Here is a 19,739-nt window from a genome sequence, read left to right on the forward strand (position 1 = left end):
GCTAGATACCATAGATCAGGTCACTGTGGCAATCAAGTAGGAATGTCTGCAAGTTTTTAATCTCCATTTTTGGATAACACAGAAATTTTTCATAAGAACAAATGACCAATTTCTGCAAAGGTCAGTAGTTTTAGAATAGTTGATAAAATAGTGCAAATTCAATATTGGCAATGCATAAACAATAGAAAGTTGAAAGACTATGGAGCTCTTTCAGGCTAGAGATTGTCTCTTTGAAATGGCTGCTATAAAGTAAAGGGTCACAAAATGAGGTCTTTGCCAATGTAGAGGATTGAAGGAGTGAGAGACTGAATTGCACAGATGGTTGTGATTCGAGAGGAAACTATCACAGAACAAGAACTTGGGTGTTGCAAGATGGCAAAGGAGGCTGTTGGTGATCACTGAAGCCAAAGTGAGTTTGAGGATCAATGGGAATATTCACAGAACTGGGATAGGGAGGATAGTCTGCTCTGTGAATATTCCCAGTGATGGGAATATGTGGGCACACTGGGAATTCCAAAGGTTGAGAGGTGGTTGAGTGGGAAAGTGGAAGAGTTGTCTTCATGTTAGGAACCAGGAAAATGGTAGCTCTCCCTGAAAGAGGGTGTAAGGTACTAGAAAATGTACCCTCCTTTGAGATAGTAATGTTGTGAGAGGAATGCCAATTAAGGTGAAAAGATAGAATAATGATTATTGAGAAGGAAACATTAAGGATACTCAGAATCTCTTCACAAGAGGATTTTGAAAAGCATAGTGTGAAAAGACTTGGGTGGGTGTGTACATATGCAAGAGAATTTGGAAGGCAAAACAGGCAGCAGGAATTGGCTAGTCTTGCAGAAGAACTGAGAAATACATATGGCAGGGAGCAAGGAGACAGTTTGAGAACACACCTGGAAAGAGAAGATAGAGGAAGCCCAGATGAGGTTGTTTAACAAAAGTAAGGAGCAGGGAGTCATGGTGGGCCTTCCAATTAGGAAGATTGTGTGGAAATGATGTGCTAATTGAAAAAAAACATGCAGTCTGAGATTTGTATGTGTAATAACTTTTTGTTTGTTTGTTTATGTGGTTTGTAGGGAAAGAGTTTAGACTGATTTTATGGATTTATATTTAAGGGTTTTTGAAAATAAGCTGCTTTTTCACTTCCTTATTATCCAAGAGAATAATCAGGGTATCTTGCTGCAAAAATCATGAAATAGGTGGGTAAGCAGAGAAATTTTAATGAAAACAATGAATAAAAAAATAGCAAAATCCTAATTGGGTTTTGGTGTCCTTAGATATTCAAGTGTGGACATGCAGACACATATATGTATTTATTACATGATATGCATATACATGATTTCAGATATGGAGAAGGATATTTAAAGATACAGTATATTTAGGATTTAGAAAATTATTAAAGCAAGAGTATCCTCTTTATTATTTACTCCTCTAAAAAATATAAATTATTTCAAATGTATAAAAAATCATAGAAAACAATAAAATAGTCATTAATGTACCTCCACCCTAATTTAATAGAAGTTAACAGTTTATCTCATGTCATCTTATTCTTAGGGATTTTTTTTTTTTTAACATTTAAGCATGCATACATGTACTACTAATCAGTGGAATGCTGGAACCAATGAGTACCAAAAATGTGTTAAGTTCTCAGGAAGTTTAAATAACTTACTGATAAACTGAAGTTGCCATAGTGGAGAATTTACACCACAGAAATGGACAAATATTACAGGCTTGCATTTTATGTTTTTTTAGTGAAGAACTAGCAGTTTCAAATTTTACCAACACATTGCTGGTTTTACTTTTCTTAGTTTAACTGTTATAATGCATTTTATTTAATGAATAAAATTCAGTTTATTTGCTACTCAGAAATATTGGGACATTTTCTGTATTCACAATTACAGATAATTCAGAGTTCTTGTACATATATCCTTGGATCACATATACACTGGTGGTTCAAATGTAGAAATCTGTAAGTGGTATTGCTGGGTCCTGAGGTTTATGCATCCTCAAATTTATTAGATGGTAACAAATCATTTTCTAAAGTCACTCTAGCAGTTTACATTTGCAACAGGAATGTTATCATTTTTGTTTACCATATATAGTCCTATGAAATGATATTTCAAGTAGTATGAAAGACACCAAGGGTAGTTAGCATTTCACCAACAAGAAATGAACTTGTGGATCATGACCACTTCTTTCTCAGGGTTGTGGGTTTTCATTGTCCTTTTTGCTATCTTTGACATATGGAAGTTTTAAAATTGAGATTGACAATCTTGTTTCATGGTGGTTAGAAATATACATTTTCTCTTTTTTATAGCCTATTCATTTTTTTATTATCTTTTTTCTTATTGAGTTATAGAATATCTTTATATATTCTGGCTATTTATTTCTTGATGGGCATTTCCTTGACAAATAACTTATCACCATTTGTGACTTGTTTTTTTCACTTTATATATGAAGTCTTTGAAGATGCAGAAGTTATAAATTTTTATAGTTGAATTTTTTTCAGTCATTTCCTATTAGTTTATGCTTATTACTCTTGTCTGGGATATGCTGTTATCATAAATATGGTTTCCAGTATTTCGTTTTGAAATTTGACAGGTATGCTTTTAATGTTTAGGCTCTTTTGACTACTTCTCTAAAATGTATAAATTGGCTGTCATTAATGCCAAAGAGAGAGTCATTTGCAAAGAGTACAAATTTTGGGTTGACTCTAAATTATTCATCATTACTATATTATCATTCTGTGGCAAGTACATGCTATGCATTTGGAATACAGAGATGCACAGGCAATGGTCTTACTCTTCTGATGGGGACAAACATGCTACAGCACATGTAGTATGGCATAAGGGCTAAAAGAAGCTTCTATATATTACTCTGAGAGCATGGGGGCAATGAATCATTTGCCATGGACCCATTAATTCTCTTATTAATTCATTTACTCTGATGTAGTAGCAATTTTATTGAGAACTGAGATTACTACCATAGTGTCAGCTGTATACCTTTTAGAGCAGGGGTCCCCAACCCCCGGGCTGCAAACTGGTACTGGTCTGTGGCCTATTAGGAACAGGGCCACACAGCAGGAGGTGAGCAGCAGGTGAGCAAGCATTGGCACCTGAGCTCTGCCTCCTATCAGATCAGCTGTGGCATTAGAGTCTCATAGGAGAGCAAATCCTACTGTGAACTGTGAATGCAAGGGATCTAGGTTGTGAGTGCCTTATGAGAATCTAATGCCTGATGATTTGAGGTGGAACGGTTTCATCCTAAAATCATTCCCCCACTGTTCCATAGAAAAAATGTCTTCCAAGAAACTGGTCCTTGGTGACAAAAATGTTGGGGACCACTGCTTTAGAGGATACCAGTATTTACTTACATCCTTTTCCTGATTGAATGACAATGGAAAAAATATGTGGGTCTTTTGCAACAAGAATAATTTATCACAGATATTGCTTGCTAAGATGCTTTATAGATTTATGGAAAGGTTAAGATCCTGTTTTTAAAGATTGGTTTCTGTTTGCAGAGACGAAATGGAGAAGATATACCAGTAGCCCAGACTAAGAACATCAATCACAGAAGATTTGCCGCTTCCTTCAGATTGCAAGAAGTGACAAAAACTGACCAGGATTTGTATCGCTGTGTAACTCAGTCAGAACGAGGTTCTGGTGTGTCCAATTTTGCTCAACTTATTGTGAGAGGTAAGGTTTTCATTTCACACAATTGCATGGCTTTATTAGAACAAAAGCAACTCTGTAGATATTTTTATTGATTTTTAAACCATAGTGTTTTTGATCTCAGATCACTATAAAAATATCATTATTGTTTCTGAGAATGTGTGAAGGTAAAATTAAGACTGTAGTTTGTAAAGTTTTTGAAGTTTCTAATAAGTGTTAACCATTGAAAGAAATCTATTTTATAATGCTCTAAGTGGACTAAATATATTAAATACTTTATTCCACATTGTTATCACCTAGAGTTTGTATTTTAACTTTAGATCTAGTTCTTCTGGTTTAAAACAGTTCTTCAGATACCTACTTTTCTTCAAAGCATTGTGGCAATCAAGTCAAGGTCAAAGCTTCTATTTCCATGTATCAAAACCCAATAGTGAATTTTCACTGATGCATGTCTGTTATAGTATCTCAGAAAATTAGAACTACCGAACAGTCCTCACTAATATTCTTAGATACTAAAGTTACTAGAAGAATGTCAGGGATTATGACATATCAGTACATATTTATAGTGAATACTGGAAAAATACAAGTGTAAAAAATATATTACATTCATTTAAAATGTATAGAGTTTCTCTTACATTCTAAGCACTGTTCTGGACTGTAGATATTAGAGATACAATTGTAAATGTAATACAATGTTCCTGACAACATGGAGCATCATATTGAGGTATGTTAGGCAGGCTATATAGACAGGTATTGAAAATGTAGTATCAAGTCATGGTATGTGCTATGAAGGAAAAAAAAGACACAAAATGTTGGAAATTGGTATTTTAGTTAAGGCGGTCTGGAAGGCCACTCTGAGAAAGCAACAATTGAGCTGAAAGCTTAAAAAATAGAGACATCAGTCATATGAAAAATCTAGAGGTAAAGCAGCTCCATTAAGGAGGACATCAAGCGTCAATCAATATTGACACAAATGAAAATAATTATAAACTGTTTAAGTCTTTTCAAGGAGAAGTGTGGGAGTCTCTAGCAAAAATATCTAAACTGGAGCTGAGACTGTAAATGTATCATGCAAGGCATTTGCAAGTGAGTCTTCTTTGAGTAAGGATCTGAAGGTTGAGAGAAGGTTGCTCACTTAGGGATTATGGACATAGGGGCAGGGGCAAGAGAGTACAGCACATGCCAAGGTCTATGAGCTGGAAGGAGAGTATGAGATATGTCCATATTCTAGTCAATGTATTTTGTAATACTTAGCATCAAATATCTTTTACATATATTATTTAATATTTTCTTGATTTTAGTACTTTAACCTTTGATATTTTTAATGAAAAGGAATTTGAAATTCGGACTTTTTGATAATTTATCTAGAGCCAATTAAATCTAATGATTGATCGAGCCGGAATAGAGCTCATTGTTTCTTGATTACTAATGGTGAGCTCATTCTTTTCCAATACAGTTTTCCCTCACATTACATTATTGGATAGTGCTATCAACCTCTTGTAAACTTTTATCTTGGTAGACTCTATGGCTCATCTTTTAAAAAACTTTATAGGTTAAATATGACAATTTTCAATGTAACTTCTCTGATGTCTCCATAGTTAGCTCATATCACCTGCACAAATTTATGAGATCACAGCTCCAATTAAGAAAATACGATAGTATTTGACTTCAGTATTTAGGCAGAGAAACAGTTTATCACATGTTCACACATGCATCTTTGTTAAGTCCCATTCCAGCATCTCTCTCACCTGAGCCTAATTTGGAAAGCTTGAAGGTGTCCTTGGATAATCTTCAGGGTGATTAATATGCTATAGATACAGGAATGTGGGTGTGCTATTGAATTATCATGCTCACTGGAACTTTTTAAAATTGTATATGCATTCACAATTTGCAACCACTAAAGGAGATCATGTCTTAATAATGTACCTAGAATGCTTTTACATATAATACGTAGTTACATATGTTCTATATAGTTATCTATATTTTTTCAAGAAAAATCACTCCTGATGACTATTCGTCAAAAGACTGTAGAAGACCTGTTGTTGCTTTTATCCAGGTGCTCCCTTTACATGTATACTTCCTTCTTTCATATGAACATTTTCTGCCTGTTTATTTTAAAAGAGAATCATTTTGTCATTACTAGATCTTCTTTGTTTATCTTAATTGATAAGTAGATTTTATCATTTTAGCAAAGCCTCGTTTTCTTTACCTGAAGACAACTACATTACAGCTGCTCCCTCAGTATTACTTGTTAAATTAATAATTATTTCAATAAAATTTATAAAAAGAGGATCCTTAATTTTCATTGAAAAATTTGACCTATTTTTCTTTTTCCTATTTTTTTTTGAGACGGAGTCTCACTCTGTCACCCAGGCTGGAGTGCAGTGGCACAATCTCGACTCACTGCAACCTCCGCCTCCTGGGTTCAAGAAATTCTCCTGCCTCAACCTCCTGAATAGCTGGGACTACAGGTGCGCACCATTGCACCCGACTAAGTTTTGTATTTTTAGTAGAGACAGGTTTCATCTTGTTGGCCAGACTTTTCTCAGGCTTCTTAACCAGACTTGAACTCCTGACCTCGTGATCCACCCGCCTTAGACTCCCAAAGTGCTAGGGTTACACTGCAACTGGCCTTCTTGTTCCTTTTTTTAAAGAAAGTCCTACCGTAAATTTTGTGATTTTTATGTTGGAAAGATTGAGTTTAAAGATGATGGCATTTTGAATTTGTTATCCAGAGTCTGCTATCATTTTAGAAAAAATTTTTTTGATAGTTTTGGCAGTTTTATTTTTCTTTCAACACATTTTGGGTTGTTCTATACTTAATATTTACAGGTGAGACTTTGCTTACTGTTTTATTTGAAAACCAATATAGAGGAATAAGTTTTCTTGTTTGTCGAGATAACCACCAAATAAATATTGCTAACCAAAAACATACCCTTGGGGGTCAGCTGTCCTGGTGTTGAAACAATGCTGAGTATTAGCTGTGCTGACAGGTCCTATCTCTCATTGGCACGTTTAAAGCTGACATCCTGTTACATGGATACAAAAGATGGTAATTTTAAAGGAAATTTTTGGGGCAGTGATATGAATAGTCTTTAATAAGAGCTGGCATGGTATTGCCTGTTGTCAAAGATGACCCAAGGGTAAGAGTTTATTAGTGCATTTTCTCCTAAACTGAAAGTGACAGGGAATGCTTAAGGCTTTTTTGTTGCTGTTTGTTACAAATGAAAATTTCACTGCAAAATTTTCATGCTGAAGAGTATTGATCTATGTTTTCCCACAGAGGAATTTTTAAAAAGCACCAAGAAACAGAATTTACTTTGTCATGACTTTAGCTTCACTTCCTGATCATTTTGAATAATGATAATGTCTTCAGCTTGAGCCAATTTTTATTGACAAGGAAGTTTTTATAGAGATGAGATGAAGAGCAGATATTTTTTCTCAGTGTTTTACAAAATTGAAGTGTAAAACGTGTGAAATACAGGCTGAAGTGGTGTTCACAAGCTTCAAACTGAAAGCATCAACTTTGTAGTCTAATTATATTACAGATTATTTAGCCATTCCCTACTTCAGTTGTGATCTTCTCCTCCATCAGGTTCCGTCTGTCTAAATCAAAGACCCACTTATATCTCTAACCAGCTGACCTGAGTAAACTTCTATAAAATTCTCTGATTGCTATACCTCACACTCAATTTCTATTCCAAATTGTTTGTTATGTTTTACCTGTGAAACTACAACTATATTTTAAGTACTTCAGTTTGAAAGCACAGGTTTTGGTTTGCCATTGTTAATGGCTTGAGTTTTAAATTTTAGTGTCAACTGTTAGCCATTATCAAAATGCTCTGGACACAAAAGTATTTAATTAATATTTTAGCCTGTTCCTAATGAATAATAATGACGTGTAGCTATAAATTGATGTTAATATCAATTCCTTTACCTAACCTTTCTCAGAGTAATTACCCAATCTTATTTGGAGTTGGTATTTAACATAGTAAGAAATTCGGACTGATGTCATTACTTTCCTTTGTAAGACCACATATACTAGCTTATACATAAGAATATTTACTATCTTTTCTGACTGGGGAGTGTAGGATAGGCTTCTGTGTTTATTAATCAAATCATCAAAGATGCATGTTCTTTCCAATTCTTCACTTTGTAGCCTATGATTTTGGCTTCTATCATAAGCCAGACCCACCTTCTAGTCACAGGACAGCAAAATGACTACATGCTTCCTTGGTCTTATCCAGTTAGGGGTAAAGAGGCAGTACCTATGCATCACTGGTTATTGGATAAACAACTAGTATCTCCAGTAGAGAGCTTTTGTACACAGGACTCCAGAGCATAAGCAGTATTACTCAGAGGTAGATCTTTATTTTATTCAGATAAGATGGTAACTGAGGAAATAATTTCAAGAGAAGGTACAACTTAATCTTGAAGGACATACAGAGTTTGGAATATGGTACTATTGGAGAAGGGTGTTACCATACTAAGTTAACTAGCGGTATGAGTTATAGGTAATCAGTAGGATCATAGCTTATTTGATCAGTAGTGAACTGTTCATGAAATTGTTTGCTTAATATCAGTTATTTACTATGCATATGAAAAAGGAAAGCAGTCAAAACCTATTTGAACTTTTCAGATTCTGCTTTTACTGTAATTGGCTGTAGTTTATGTCCTATCAGAGCCTATCTAGTTCATCTTTGCTTCAGCACCTAGCACAATATTTACACGAAGACATTCAGCACTTTTATCAAAATCAACAAATAACAATTGTTTAGTTGAAATCATAGGAAATGGGACTCACCCTGGCATATGGAGGGGATGAGCGATGAAACACATATTCTCTCACGTACAGATGGAGTCAAGTTTTCTGGCATAAAGGAAGTGATGATGCCAGTTGCTTTTTGTAGTGTCTGAACCAGACTCTTTCCTTTCTCAAGTGGACCCATAAGGGTGACTTTTAAGTTTAGTGTAAATATTTTTCACTTGAAAAATAGTATCGATTTGATCTGTATTCTACTCCAGTACTATAATCTTTTAGCACATAAAATTAAGTCTGAATCTTTTTTTAATATAAGAAGCAAGGTTATTTGGGAAATGGAAAACACTTTATAAGGATTTTGCTAGTTGGTGGCTAAAGGCCATGGAATTTCTAGCTTGAGACCTTTAGCAAGGTGCTTAATACCATGCAGTATTGATTTTTAACTAGTTTTCATAAGCACAGCTTTCAGGCTGATGAATTCATATAAAGATCTTTTTTCTTAATGGTGACTTGAGATCCCTTTTCTTCTATTGTGAAAACTGATCAACTTGACGGGAAGTTTGGAGTTATCTTGGAGAATGTAATTTAAACAGCTATGTTTTATAAAAAATGAAATGTAATGAACATTTCAGAACACACTGAATCAGATATTAATTTTCCCCTAAATACCCATAAATATTAGGGAAAAAAAAGCCTATGCAGCCAGTGGATACCAAATGTGTCAAATTTGGAGGCGTCTCCAAATGTCTCATATTTAAAAATTTTACTTTACTCTCCTTGAGTATGATAAAAGAAACATTTGGAGTCTCCTCTCATTCATAGTACCTACTTGTAATTCAGGTGATTCAGTGCTCAAGATGTCTGGTACATATTTAAATTCTCAATGAGCAAAAGAGTACTAGATGTTCTTATTTCAGGTAGTATATTCTGGTACAACCAGAAACTGAATGCTCATTTGAATTGTTCATATAGTCCATTAAGGCATATATTTTCAAATCTGAAAAGCATTAAAAAATAATGATAGTATCTATGTTTATTTAAAAATAGAAAAATTATGGCTTTTAAATATAATATGAATATTGACTGGGACTTCATATTACTACTGAAACTCTACTTGGTCCACTTCTGTACACCGTTATGCCAAATACTTTTTTTCTATTAATTTTCTCCTTCTCTGGTAAAGTGCAGCAGTTGTTTTTGTTGGAGTGATTGTTTTCATTTTATTTATCTTATTTCAGTTTGTTTTTAAAATAAAAATGTAGTGAGAGTTCTTTCCCTAAAGAATTCTCAGTTTATTTTCCTAGGCAATTCATGTGTTGAGTGGGTAGGGTACTGGTCACTGACTGCTCTTTGGAATAAATCTTGGGGGAATTTGCTTTTGATGGAGATTTCATCTTAAGAATATGAAAAGGAACAGGAGGAAGCAAAATCATTTGCGTAGTAAATAATTATTTCTGCTGAACTCAAGGGAATTTTATTTCAGATTGCTGACAGTAGGCCTGTACACTTTTTCAAAGTTTCAATTCTCTTCTCTTGGAGTTTGTGATAAATGTAACTTGGGCCCATTTCTGTCTACCAAGGGACTTGTATCTACTACAGGGACTGATTGTGTTCATAGTTTATATTCCCCTCCCTGTTAATCATTTTTCTTTCTCTTACCCCAAACCAAAAAGAAGGCAACAGTGTCAGTTTGAATTAAGATTTTGGAGTCTTTCTGAGTTTCTTTGCAACTTCATTGAAAAATTCAGCTAGCAGCCTTTATTGAGTTCTTAACGAGGTAATAGGCAGGTGCATTTTACGATGTTAAGTATTCAATAAAGACAAATGCCAAAGAAGTCACATACATAGTCTTAGTGCTTAAGAAACTCCTAGTTTAATTAATTCTATAGGAAAATAAAGAATTATTGAGCATCATGGCACAGGATTTTTACTTAGATTTTGATCACATTCTATAATAAAGTTTATTCTATAAGAATAATAAAGGTTTCTTTACAAATAAAAAAATAGTCTTCCACAGCAGCTATTTTATTAAGAACTAATTTAGTTAAAAAAAGTCACACTGGCAGTCTTATAGAATGTTAATTGAACAGAAGCTCTATAGCTGACAAACTGGAATCAATCAGTGAGGCCAGAGAAAGAAATCGGAGTGTTTAGTGGTATAATGAGTAAGGATGGACAATAGAAGTGTTGTAGTGGGACATTACTTCATTAGTTTGAGTTCTTGAGTCTCTCCCACTCTCCCCTCCACTTAATCTTCAAGAGAGTCATTAGTAGCAGGATTCCCTACCAGTATATGACTTATAGGTGAGTTTTTGTGTTTAGCTTTGCAGTTAGCATAAATTATTTGCCACTTAAGTAGTCACATCTTTTAAAAAGCTAGCCAATATACATTCTGCTGACCAGTAAAGCATGATCAGGAACCTGACCATTACTAAGAATACAAACAAGGAAATACTCAGAAAACAGAAAACATTAATAAAATGTTAGGTAGAAGCCTTACAAAGAAAGCAGATATTAGTATGTAATTATTTATTATTAATGTGTTTATCAAAACTGGCTTGTTCAAAGTTTGTTATAGTAGTACAGAAATTGCTTGCTTTCCCATCTGGGTTAAGATAGATGATGTTTTACCCTTTTCTAGGAAATAGTCTAACAAGAATTAAAACCAAGTGTAAGATCAACACAAATGAACACAGAAAAATAATATTTTGTTACTCCTCAGCATGACTGTGTTTAGTTCATGATTATTAATTTAAAAAAAAGGGAAATGTACCATTTCAGTATTAAAAGTGAGAACTTCGGATGGAGAGCTGGACAGAAATTAAATAATAAGGCAGAAAATATGGAGGCTTTCCTCAACATATAAGTGTAAAACAATCTCTTCTTGTATAGGCTTTACCTTAGCTCTGATATTTGTTTTTAGAGAAATTATGGCCTGTAGATGTGTTTTCATCTCTTATAAGCTGTGTGAACACATATGAACAGTTATTTTACACTTTAGGATATAATTTATTCTAGTTATAGGCATATAACTTTCTTTTGCTCTTTAGTTTCTGCTTTCTGAGACCTAAACTGAGAAAATATTTTGATGTTTTTCTTTATTGTTGCTTGATTTGGAGTCATAGATTTAGCAGTGATGCCACAGAATCTGTCCCTGTGTTAAACAACAAAACAACAAATGGATAATTACTTATATCTTTGTTGGGAAGAAATTTTACCACCTGGTTATTTACATATTGCTAATTGCCACTGGCATTTTCTTCAGTCATTTTATACTTATGAAGGGTACCATTGCTACTCTCATGTTGCCGTGCTACCCCCTCCAGTGGCCTCCCCTCTCATTAGGGAAAGAAAGAATAAAAAAATTACAGTCTTTTCCTGTTATAAATGGCCTTAAATGAAATATCCCCTGGCTGCCACTCCACATGTGTTCCTTATCACTCAACTCCTTCCTTGATCCACAGCAGTCAAAGCCAGCTCTTCCAAGTATACTTCTGTCTCTGGGCTTTTACACTTCCTGTTCTTTCCACCCTCGCCTGTTTTTTCTGGACCAGATGCATGCTTTTACATTCTTACTCCTTTCAGCTTTCTTCTCATTTTCCCCTCAAAATACCTAAAGGCCAAATGGCAGTTATTTTCTAGTACAGAGAGAATTCATTGATTTTTGTTTTACCATTTTTTTTTCTCCAGAGTTATTTAGGTCAAAGTTTTTGAAAGATCTTTATGTAATGCCTACTATCCCAGTAAGTATATGCAGATCAATAAAATGGTCTCAAAGATTTTTGTGCTGTTGGAAATGCAGTGAATAGAAATCTATATGTCTGAAATTTGTTTGTAATATGTATATAGGTTCCTTTATTCATATTTTATTGCATGGCCTTTGAGTGCCCAGCACTTTTCTTTATTCTCACTGCCACCACTTGTCTCTGTCACCATCTTCTCTTTCTTGTACTTCTATTAAAAAAACCTTCTTATCGATCTCCCTCCACGAGCACTTACCTCCTCCAAGGCAGTCTTCACACAGAAGCCAGAGTGACTATATGACACAGTAAGTCAGAATATGCTCTCCCTGGCACTGCCAGCTTCCTGTTCATGCGGTATAAATTCCAGATGCACCATCATATAGCTCCAAGGCCCTGTTTGCTCTTAGGCTTTTAGCTGTGCTCACCACCTTCAGTCCTTCATAAGTCTCTCCTTTGCTCACCAAACTCCAGCAACACTGGTTTTCTTTCACTTGCTTGAAGATACCTTGATCTCTCCTGCCTTAGGGTCTTGGCTTTTTCTAATTGCTCTGCTCCTTCAAAATATAACTGCATTCATAACATCTGCCTCATCCATGAGACTGATATACTTAGCGACCCTTTCCTTTTGCTTGCTCATGGTTAGATCTCTGTAGCCAATACCATGATCAAAGTCTAGCAGATCTCATCAAATATTTGTTGTCAAAGAAACAAAAATTGTGGGGTATAAAGTGCCATATAAATGACATGAATTTAATGTATAGAATGAGGAGAGCAGCCTCATGGCTGCCTTTTACTGGTCAGGTAATGTGCTGAGGAGGAGTAGAAGTTCTTTCTGACCCTTCAAGGGTGGATAGCATTTGGATAGTGGAAGACAACTAAGGGCATTCTGGGTAGAGGGACTGTCACTGGAAAACATGTTCTTGTGAACTAGTCATAAATATTGACTTACAACAGTGTTTTCCAATGAAAACATCTGAGATGATCCTGAAATTGTACTTTGAGGCCTTACTGTGGAATAATTTGAGTGCTGCTAAGAAATATAAATGCGTTGTGTTAATTAATTTGGGAACATTTAGGAGTTTTGAAGTAGGTTACTTACATGTTACCTGTCTCAGAAGATCAAGATGGCAGATGATTTGGAAAATGGTGCATTTTTAGGGAGTAAGTTAAGGGGGCTCTTACAATTTTAAAAACTTGAGCTAAGTGTTTCAGAGTGAGGGGGTTATGGTAGAAAGAATGAGTCAAGATAGAGATTAGGCAGCAATGTTAAAGCATTGTGGAATGACAGGAAGATGAGTCAAATGAGACTTCTAGATTTTTGTTTGGGATACTAGATGAAATATGTTATTATGGTCAGAGATTTGGAAGCCTTATAGAAGAACTTGTTTGAGAGCATAGATGATAAGTTTAATTGCAAACTTTCAATTGGGGTGCTAGGAACATATGCAGTTTTAAAATCTTTAGGTATGTGGGTAAGCCTTAAACTAATCATAGGGCATTAAGTAAAGATTCAGCACACGATGAATTGAACAATAGGTGCTTAGTGCATGGAAATTATTTGTATTTCCTAAGCTTCCATTTCATAGCCATTAGCTTATACTATTGGAATTTTTCATGTTGTTAAACTTTGGATGAAATCAGACGTTTTTAGCTAAATGGAAAATTTAGAAAGAGAAACCAAAGTTAAATATATTGTCTTTTTTATTGCTGACATTATCTGCACATAAAAACACATGTAAGATATATCATATGTAAATATTCCCCCCACTGCTTCATGTAAATTCCTGACTGTATTTGTGGTTGTCTGTTAAGTGGAAATCTTTTTCCTCTTCTTTGCTTTATTTCTATGAAGTAAAAAGTTTTACAAACTCTCTAAAGGATCTCTACTTTCTCTGCTCTTCAGAATTTGATTGCCCATGATAATAATGCTCCTAGACTTGTCTTTTTCTTATATCAGTGTTTTAAAGGGTTGGGAGAGAGGATTTTTTTTTTTTTTTTGGTAGGACTTTTGGCTAACAGCATTTCTCATCCTCAGAATGTCATTCACTGTAGTGGGTGGTTTGAAAATATTTATTTAAGGGTAGATAAAGGGTTCCCACCTGCCGTAATCTCCCTGTGTTAAAATCCCCACTCAATTTGACATTTCTGTGTACTGTGCAGGATTGCTAAAAAGTAGCTACCATGACCAGACTGGTTGATGCATGGTAATGATATAAAGCAGGGTGTTTGGAATTCAACATGGATGGTAGAAATGCAAGATGTCAGAGAAGCCATATATTAAAGAGAATTTGAATTGGAAACTCAATCCCAGTCTGCAACTGAGAACATTTTGATCATTTTGATTTATTAAACTTTTATAACAGCTTTCAGATGGAGCTGAATTAAAACCTTTAGTCTTGGATAGTTTATGGGACACCAACCACTGTGTTACTGGTATCATTTTGAAGGTTCTCTTAGCGTCAGTGAAAAGGGGAAAAAATGGGTGTGTGAGATACTTAATTTAAAAGGAAGCTTTCACTTGTATTCTTGCATCTAACTTTAAATCCCTCTTTTGTTTGCATTGTGTCACTGTTAAACATGTTTTACAATTTCAACATATTAGGTACCATAAAGTTTTGAATTTTACTGTGAAAAATTTTTGAAACTTCGATCAATAATTTTCAGAGTGAAACACTACTTCTGTATATATGGTACAGGCTATCTTTTCTTTTTGGTGTATATACCTGTACACTCAGGGGCATCTTTATATGTCTTTGTCTGTGTTTGTGTTGCTAAGGTTTATAGGTAAATATTCAAATAGAAATGCTAAGGCAATTCTGAAACCTAGCTTGCAAGTAAAAGAGTGCATTTGCCTATTGCAATTGCTATTGCAATTCTGTACATCGGGTTTTTAAAAAATCAACCAGCAGCATCAGCAATCATGGATAGTATTTTCTGAATAGTAGCTCCATAATAAAGAGAAGTCAGTTACTATTAGAGAAGCATTGTAGGTTAAAGACACTATAGGTTCACACTTGGTTTTGTAGATGGGAGAAAGTACTTAGTTGTGAATCAGGAATGATGCAAAAGATGGATGAGACAGAGTTCAAGGAGCAGTAATGTGAGGGTCCTGGACAGTCATTTCAAACTGTCTCAGCAGTAATGATGGATGGTTTGGTGGCAAGAAGTAACAATATCAGATGATGAAAGATGCATCTCAGCACCTTGAGCCTGCGCATGCTGTCTACCTGTTGGAGTTCTGGGGCATAATGATTCCTGATTTGCAACCAACGGGGTTTGCTGCACTTAGCAACCCAGTTTTTCGGCAGCTGTGAAGGAAGCAAGTAGCATATCAAACACTCCTGCACATTGTAAATTTAATTACCTCATATTTATGCATAGTAGTTGTTGACAGGAACTTGTAAGCTATGCTAATATGAAAGGTAATTTGTTACCTCCAGAAATCACTTTCCATGTGTCTTCTGATCATTATCATGAAACATGATAAATGATCTAGCCCATGAGGTATAAATGAAAATGAAATGGATAATTGGATTCTATGTCTACATTGTGGCTGGAATAGTCACAGCAATTATAATTGAATTTGTCTCATAAAAATGCATTGGCAATACATCAGTGACCTTTCATCATTTTGAGCCTATGGTATTATATGAAGCTACTTTTGAGATGATCACAAAAAAAGTATCATAATTCTTTTTAAAGTGTAAAATCTAACACTTCAATTTTCTATTTTCTTGCCTTATCTGCTTATATATTTTTTTAAGTATCTAGTTGATCTACAGTGAGTTTCAGCAATTAATACTGATAATCCTTTTTTATACTGAGGATAAAGTGTTTTGTTGTCACCAATGCCTTGACTGAATGGCTTAGGAACTGTGTAAGATACTCTGAGGTTTTTTTTTTTCTTTTTTCTTTTTTAATGAAAACCTTTTATCATTAGCAGCATGTATCTTTCTGCTGGGTGATGAAAGTGTGCCCTCTTGCTGAATGTGTGTCTTCTTTTTGATTCTTATATTGTTTCTGATACACCAAAATAGAAGAGTTTCTTTAAAATATCACCAGACTTTTTTCTCTTCACCTTCTCTTTAGGTCACTTAAATAATATGATTTTATTATAAACATAAAAACCCTATATATTCATTGATTTGATTAACATATTTGAGGATCACTGTAGGTTAATTATTAGATATGTTGCTAATAAAATTAATAAGATACATAGTCTTTAGGGTGTTATAGTGCCATAAGTAACAATAGGATAATCTAGTTTTTAAATTACAATTTCTTTTTCTCCACTAGGCTCTTTTCATGAGGGTCCAAGAAGCAAATAAAGCTTCTATTTGTGTTTTTGTGTTTCTAACTAAGAAAGTGTATTCCAGATTCAGTTGCTAACAACTATATGGAAAACGTGACGTTATCTGGAAATGTGACTTTTCTTTTGAATGAAATAGGTCAATATGCAGGGCACGTCCCCAGGGACTGTTTTCCCCTTCTTTCTTTTTTTTTACCTGAAATTTCTCTCTTTTTTTTTTCTTTGACACAGAGTCTCACTCTCTTACCCAGGCTGGAGTGCAGTGGCTCGATCTCAGCTTGCTGCAACCTCTGCCTCCTGGGTTAAAGCAATTCATCTTCCTCTGCCTCCTAAGTAGCTGGGATTACAGATGCTTACCACTGCGCTCCCGGCTATTTTTTTTTTTTTTTTTTTTGTATTTTTAGTAGAGATGGAGTTTTGCCCTATTGGCCGCAACTGGTCTCAAACTTCTGACCTCAGGTGATCCATCTGTCTTGGCCTCCCAAAGTACTGGGATTATAGGCATGAGCTTCCGTGCCCGGCCTTTGCTTAAAATTTCTTCACTTTCTTTCCTTTTATTTTTCTTCAACTTTTAAGTTCAGGTGTACATGTGCAGGATGTGCAGGTTTGTTACACAGATAAATGTGTACCATGGTGGTTTACTGCTCAGACTGTCCCATCACCTGGATTTTAAGCCCAGAGTCCATTAGCTATTCTTCATGATGTTCTCTCTCCCCCACATTCCTCTATCCAACAAACTCCAGTGTGTGTTGTTCATCTCCATGTGTCCATTTGTTCTCCTTATTCAGCTCTCACTTATTAGTGAGGAATGTGGTTTTTGGTTTTCCATTCCTGCATTAGCTTGCTGAGCATAATTGCTTCCACCTCTCTCCATATCTCTGCAAAGGACATGATCTAATTCCTTTGTTTGACTGCATAGTATTCCATGGTGTATATTTACCACATTTTCTTTATCCAGTGTGTCATTTATGGCCATCTAGGTGGATTCCATGTCTTTGCTATTGCAAATAGTGCTGCAATGAACATACACATGCATGTATCTTTATAAAAGAATGATTCTATTCTTTTGGATATATACTCAGTAATGGGATTTCTAGGTCAAATGGTATTTCTGCCTCTAGGTCTCTGAGGATTTGCCACGCTGTCTTCCATAAATGGTTGAGCTAATGTACACCCCAACAGTGTATAAATGTTCCTTTTTCTTCACAATCTTGCCAGCATCTGTTTTTTTGACTTTTTGATAATAGCCATTCTGACTGATGTGAGATGGTATCTCATTGTGGTTTTGATTTGCATTTCTCTAATGATCAGTGACGTTGAGCTTTTTTTCATACAGTTATTGGCCGCCTATATGTATTCTTTTGTGAAATGTCTATGTCCTTTGCCTCCTTTTTAATGGTTTTTTTTTCTTGTAAATTTGCTAAAGTTCCTTGTAGACTCTTGTTATTAGACCTTTGTCAGATGGATAGATTGCAAAAATTTTCTCCCATTATGTAGGTTGTCTGTTCACTCTGATGATAATTTCTTTTGTTGTGCAGAAGCTCTTTAGTTAGATCCCATTTGTCTATATTTGTTTTTGTTGAGATTTCTTTTCTCATCTTTTCATGAAATCTTTGCCCATGCCTATGTCCTGAATGGTATTGCCTAGATTTCCTTCTAAGCTTTTTATAATTTTGGGTTTTACATCTACGTCTTTTGCCATCTTGAGTTAATTTTTGTGTATGCTGTCAGGAAGGGGTCCAGTTTCAATTTTCTGCATATGGCTAGCCAGTTCTCCCAGCACTGTTTATTAAATAGGGCATTCTCTCCCCATAGCTTTGTCAGGTTTGTCAAAGATCAAATGGTTGTAGGTGGGCAGTCTTATTTCTGAATTCTCTATTCTGTTCCATTGGTCTGCGTCTGTTTGATACCATGCTGTTTTGGTTACTGTAGCCTGTAGCATAATTGGAAGTTGTGTAGTGTGATGCCTCCAGCTTTGTTCTTTTCACTTAGGATTGTATTGGCTATTCAGGCTCTTTGTGTTTCCATATGAGTTAAAAAAGTTTTTTTCTAATTCTGTGAAGAACATCAATGGTAGTTTAACGGGAATACCATTGAATTTATAAATTATTTTGGGCAGTATGGCCATTTTTAGGACATTGATTCTTCCTATCCGTGAGCATGGAATGTTTTTCCATTTGTTTGTGTCTTCTCTGATTTCTTGGAGCAGTGGTTTGTAGTTCTCCTTGAAAAAGTCCTTCACTTCCCATGTTAGCTGTATTTCTAGGTATTTTATTCTCTTTGTATCTGTTGTGAATGGAGTTTATTCATGATTTGGCTCTCTGCTTACCTGTTGGTGATGTATAGGAATGCTAGAAGTTTTTTCACATTGATTATCCTGAAACTTTGCTGAAGTTGCTTATCAGCTTAAGAAGCTCTGGTACTGAGATGATGGGGTTTTCTAGATATAGGGTCATGTCGTCTGCAAACAAAGATAATTTGACTTCCTCTCTTTCTATCTGAATAATCGTTATTTCTTTCTCTTGCCTGATTGCCCTGGCCAGAACTTTCACTACTATGTTAAATAGGAGTGGTGAGAGAGGGCATCCTTATCTTGTGCTAGTTTTCAAAGGGAATGCTTCCAGCTTTTGCCCATTCAGTATGATATTCTGATATTGCCTGTGGGTTTGTCATATATGGCTCTTATTATTTTGAGGTCTTTTCCATCAACACTTAGGTTATTGAGAGCTTTTAACATGAAGAGATACTCAATTCCATTGAAGGCCCTTTTTGCATCTATTGAGATAATCGTGTTTTTCTTGTCTTGCATTCTGTTTATGTGATGAATCACATTTATTTATTTGTATATGTTGAACCAATCTAGTATCCCAGGATGAAGCTAATTCGATCATGGTGGATAAGCTTTTTGATATGCTGCTGGATTCTGTTTGTCAGTATTTTCTTGAGGATTTTTGCATCAATGTTCATTAAGGATGTTGGCCTGAAGTTTCCTTTTGTCTGTTGTATCTGTGTCAGGTTTTGATATAGGATGATACTGACCTTATAGAACGACTTAGGGAAGAATCCCTCCTTTTCAATTTTTTGGAATAGTTTCAGTAGAAATGATACCAGTTCTTCTTTGTACCTCTCATAAAATTCAGCTGTGAATCTGTCTCGTCCTGGGCTTTTTTTGGTTGGTAGGCTATTTATTACTGCCTCAATTTCAGATCTTGTTATTGGTCTATCCAGGGAATCAATTTCAAATTCAATTTCTAGGTTGA

The 19,739-nt window shown here is 35.1% G+C and overlaps 1 protein-coding gene across 12 annotated transcripts in view; it reads left to right on the top strand.

The window, feature by feature from the left end:
• Window positions 1–19,739, top strand: part of PTPRK (protein tyrosine phosphatase receptor type K) — a 554,712-nt gene that overhangs the window by 289,486 nt on the left and 245,487 nt on the right. For all 12 annotated transcript variants that reach the window (XM_012435091.2, XM_012435093.2, XM_012435094.2 and 9 more), the window contains exon 6: window positions 3,515–3,689. In XM_012435091.2, coding sequence (XP_012290514.1) covers window positions 3,515–3,689 — 175 coding nt within the window. The remainder of the gene's footprint in view (window positions 1–3,514; window positions 3,690–19,739) is intronic.

This window comes from Aotus nancymaae, unplaced genomic scaffold (assembly GCF_030222135.1).
Source record: "Aotus nancymaae isolate 86718 unplaced genomic scaffold, 86718_ANA_hifiasm-v0.15.2.pri h1tg000040l, whole genome shotgun sequence".
NCBI lineage: Eukaryota > Metazoa > Chordata > Mammalia > Primates > Aotidae > Aotus > Aotus nancymaae.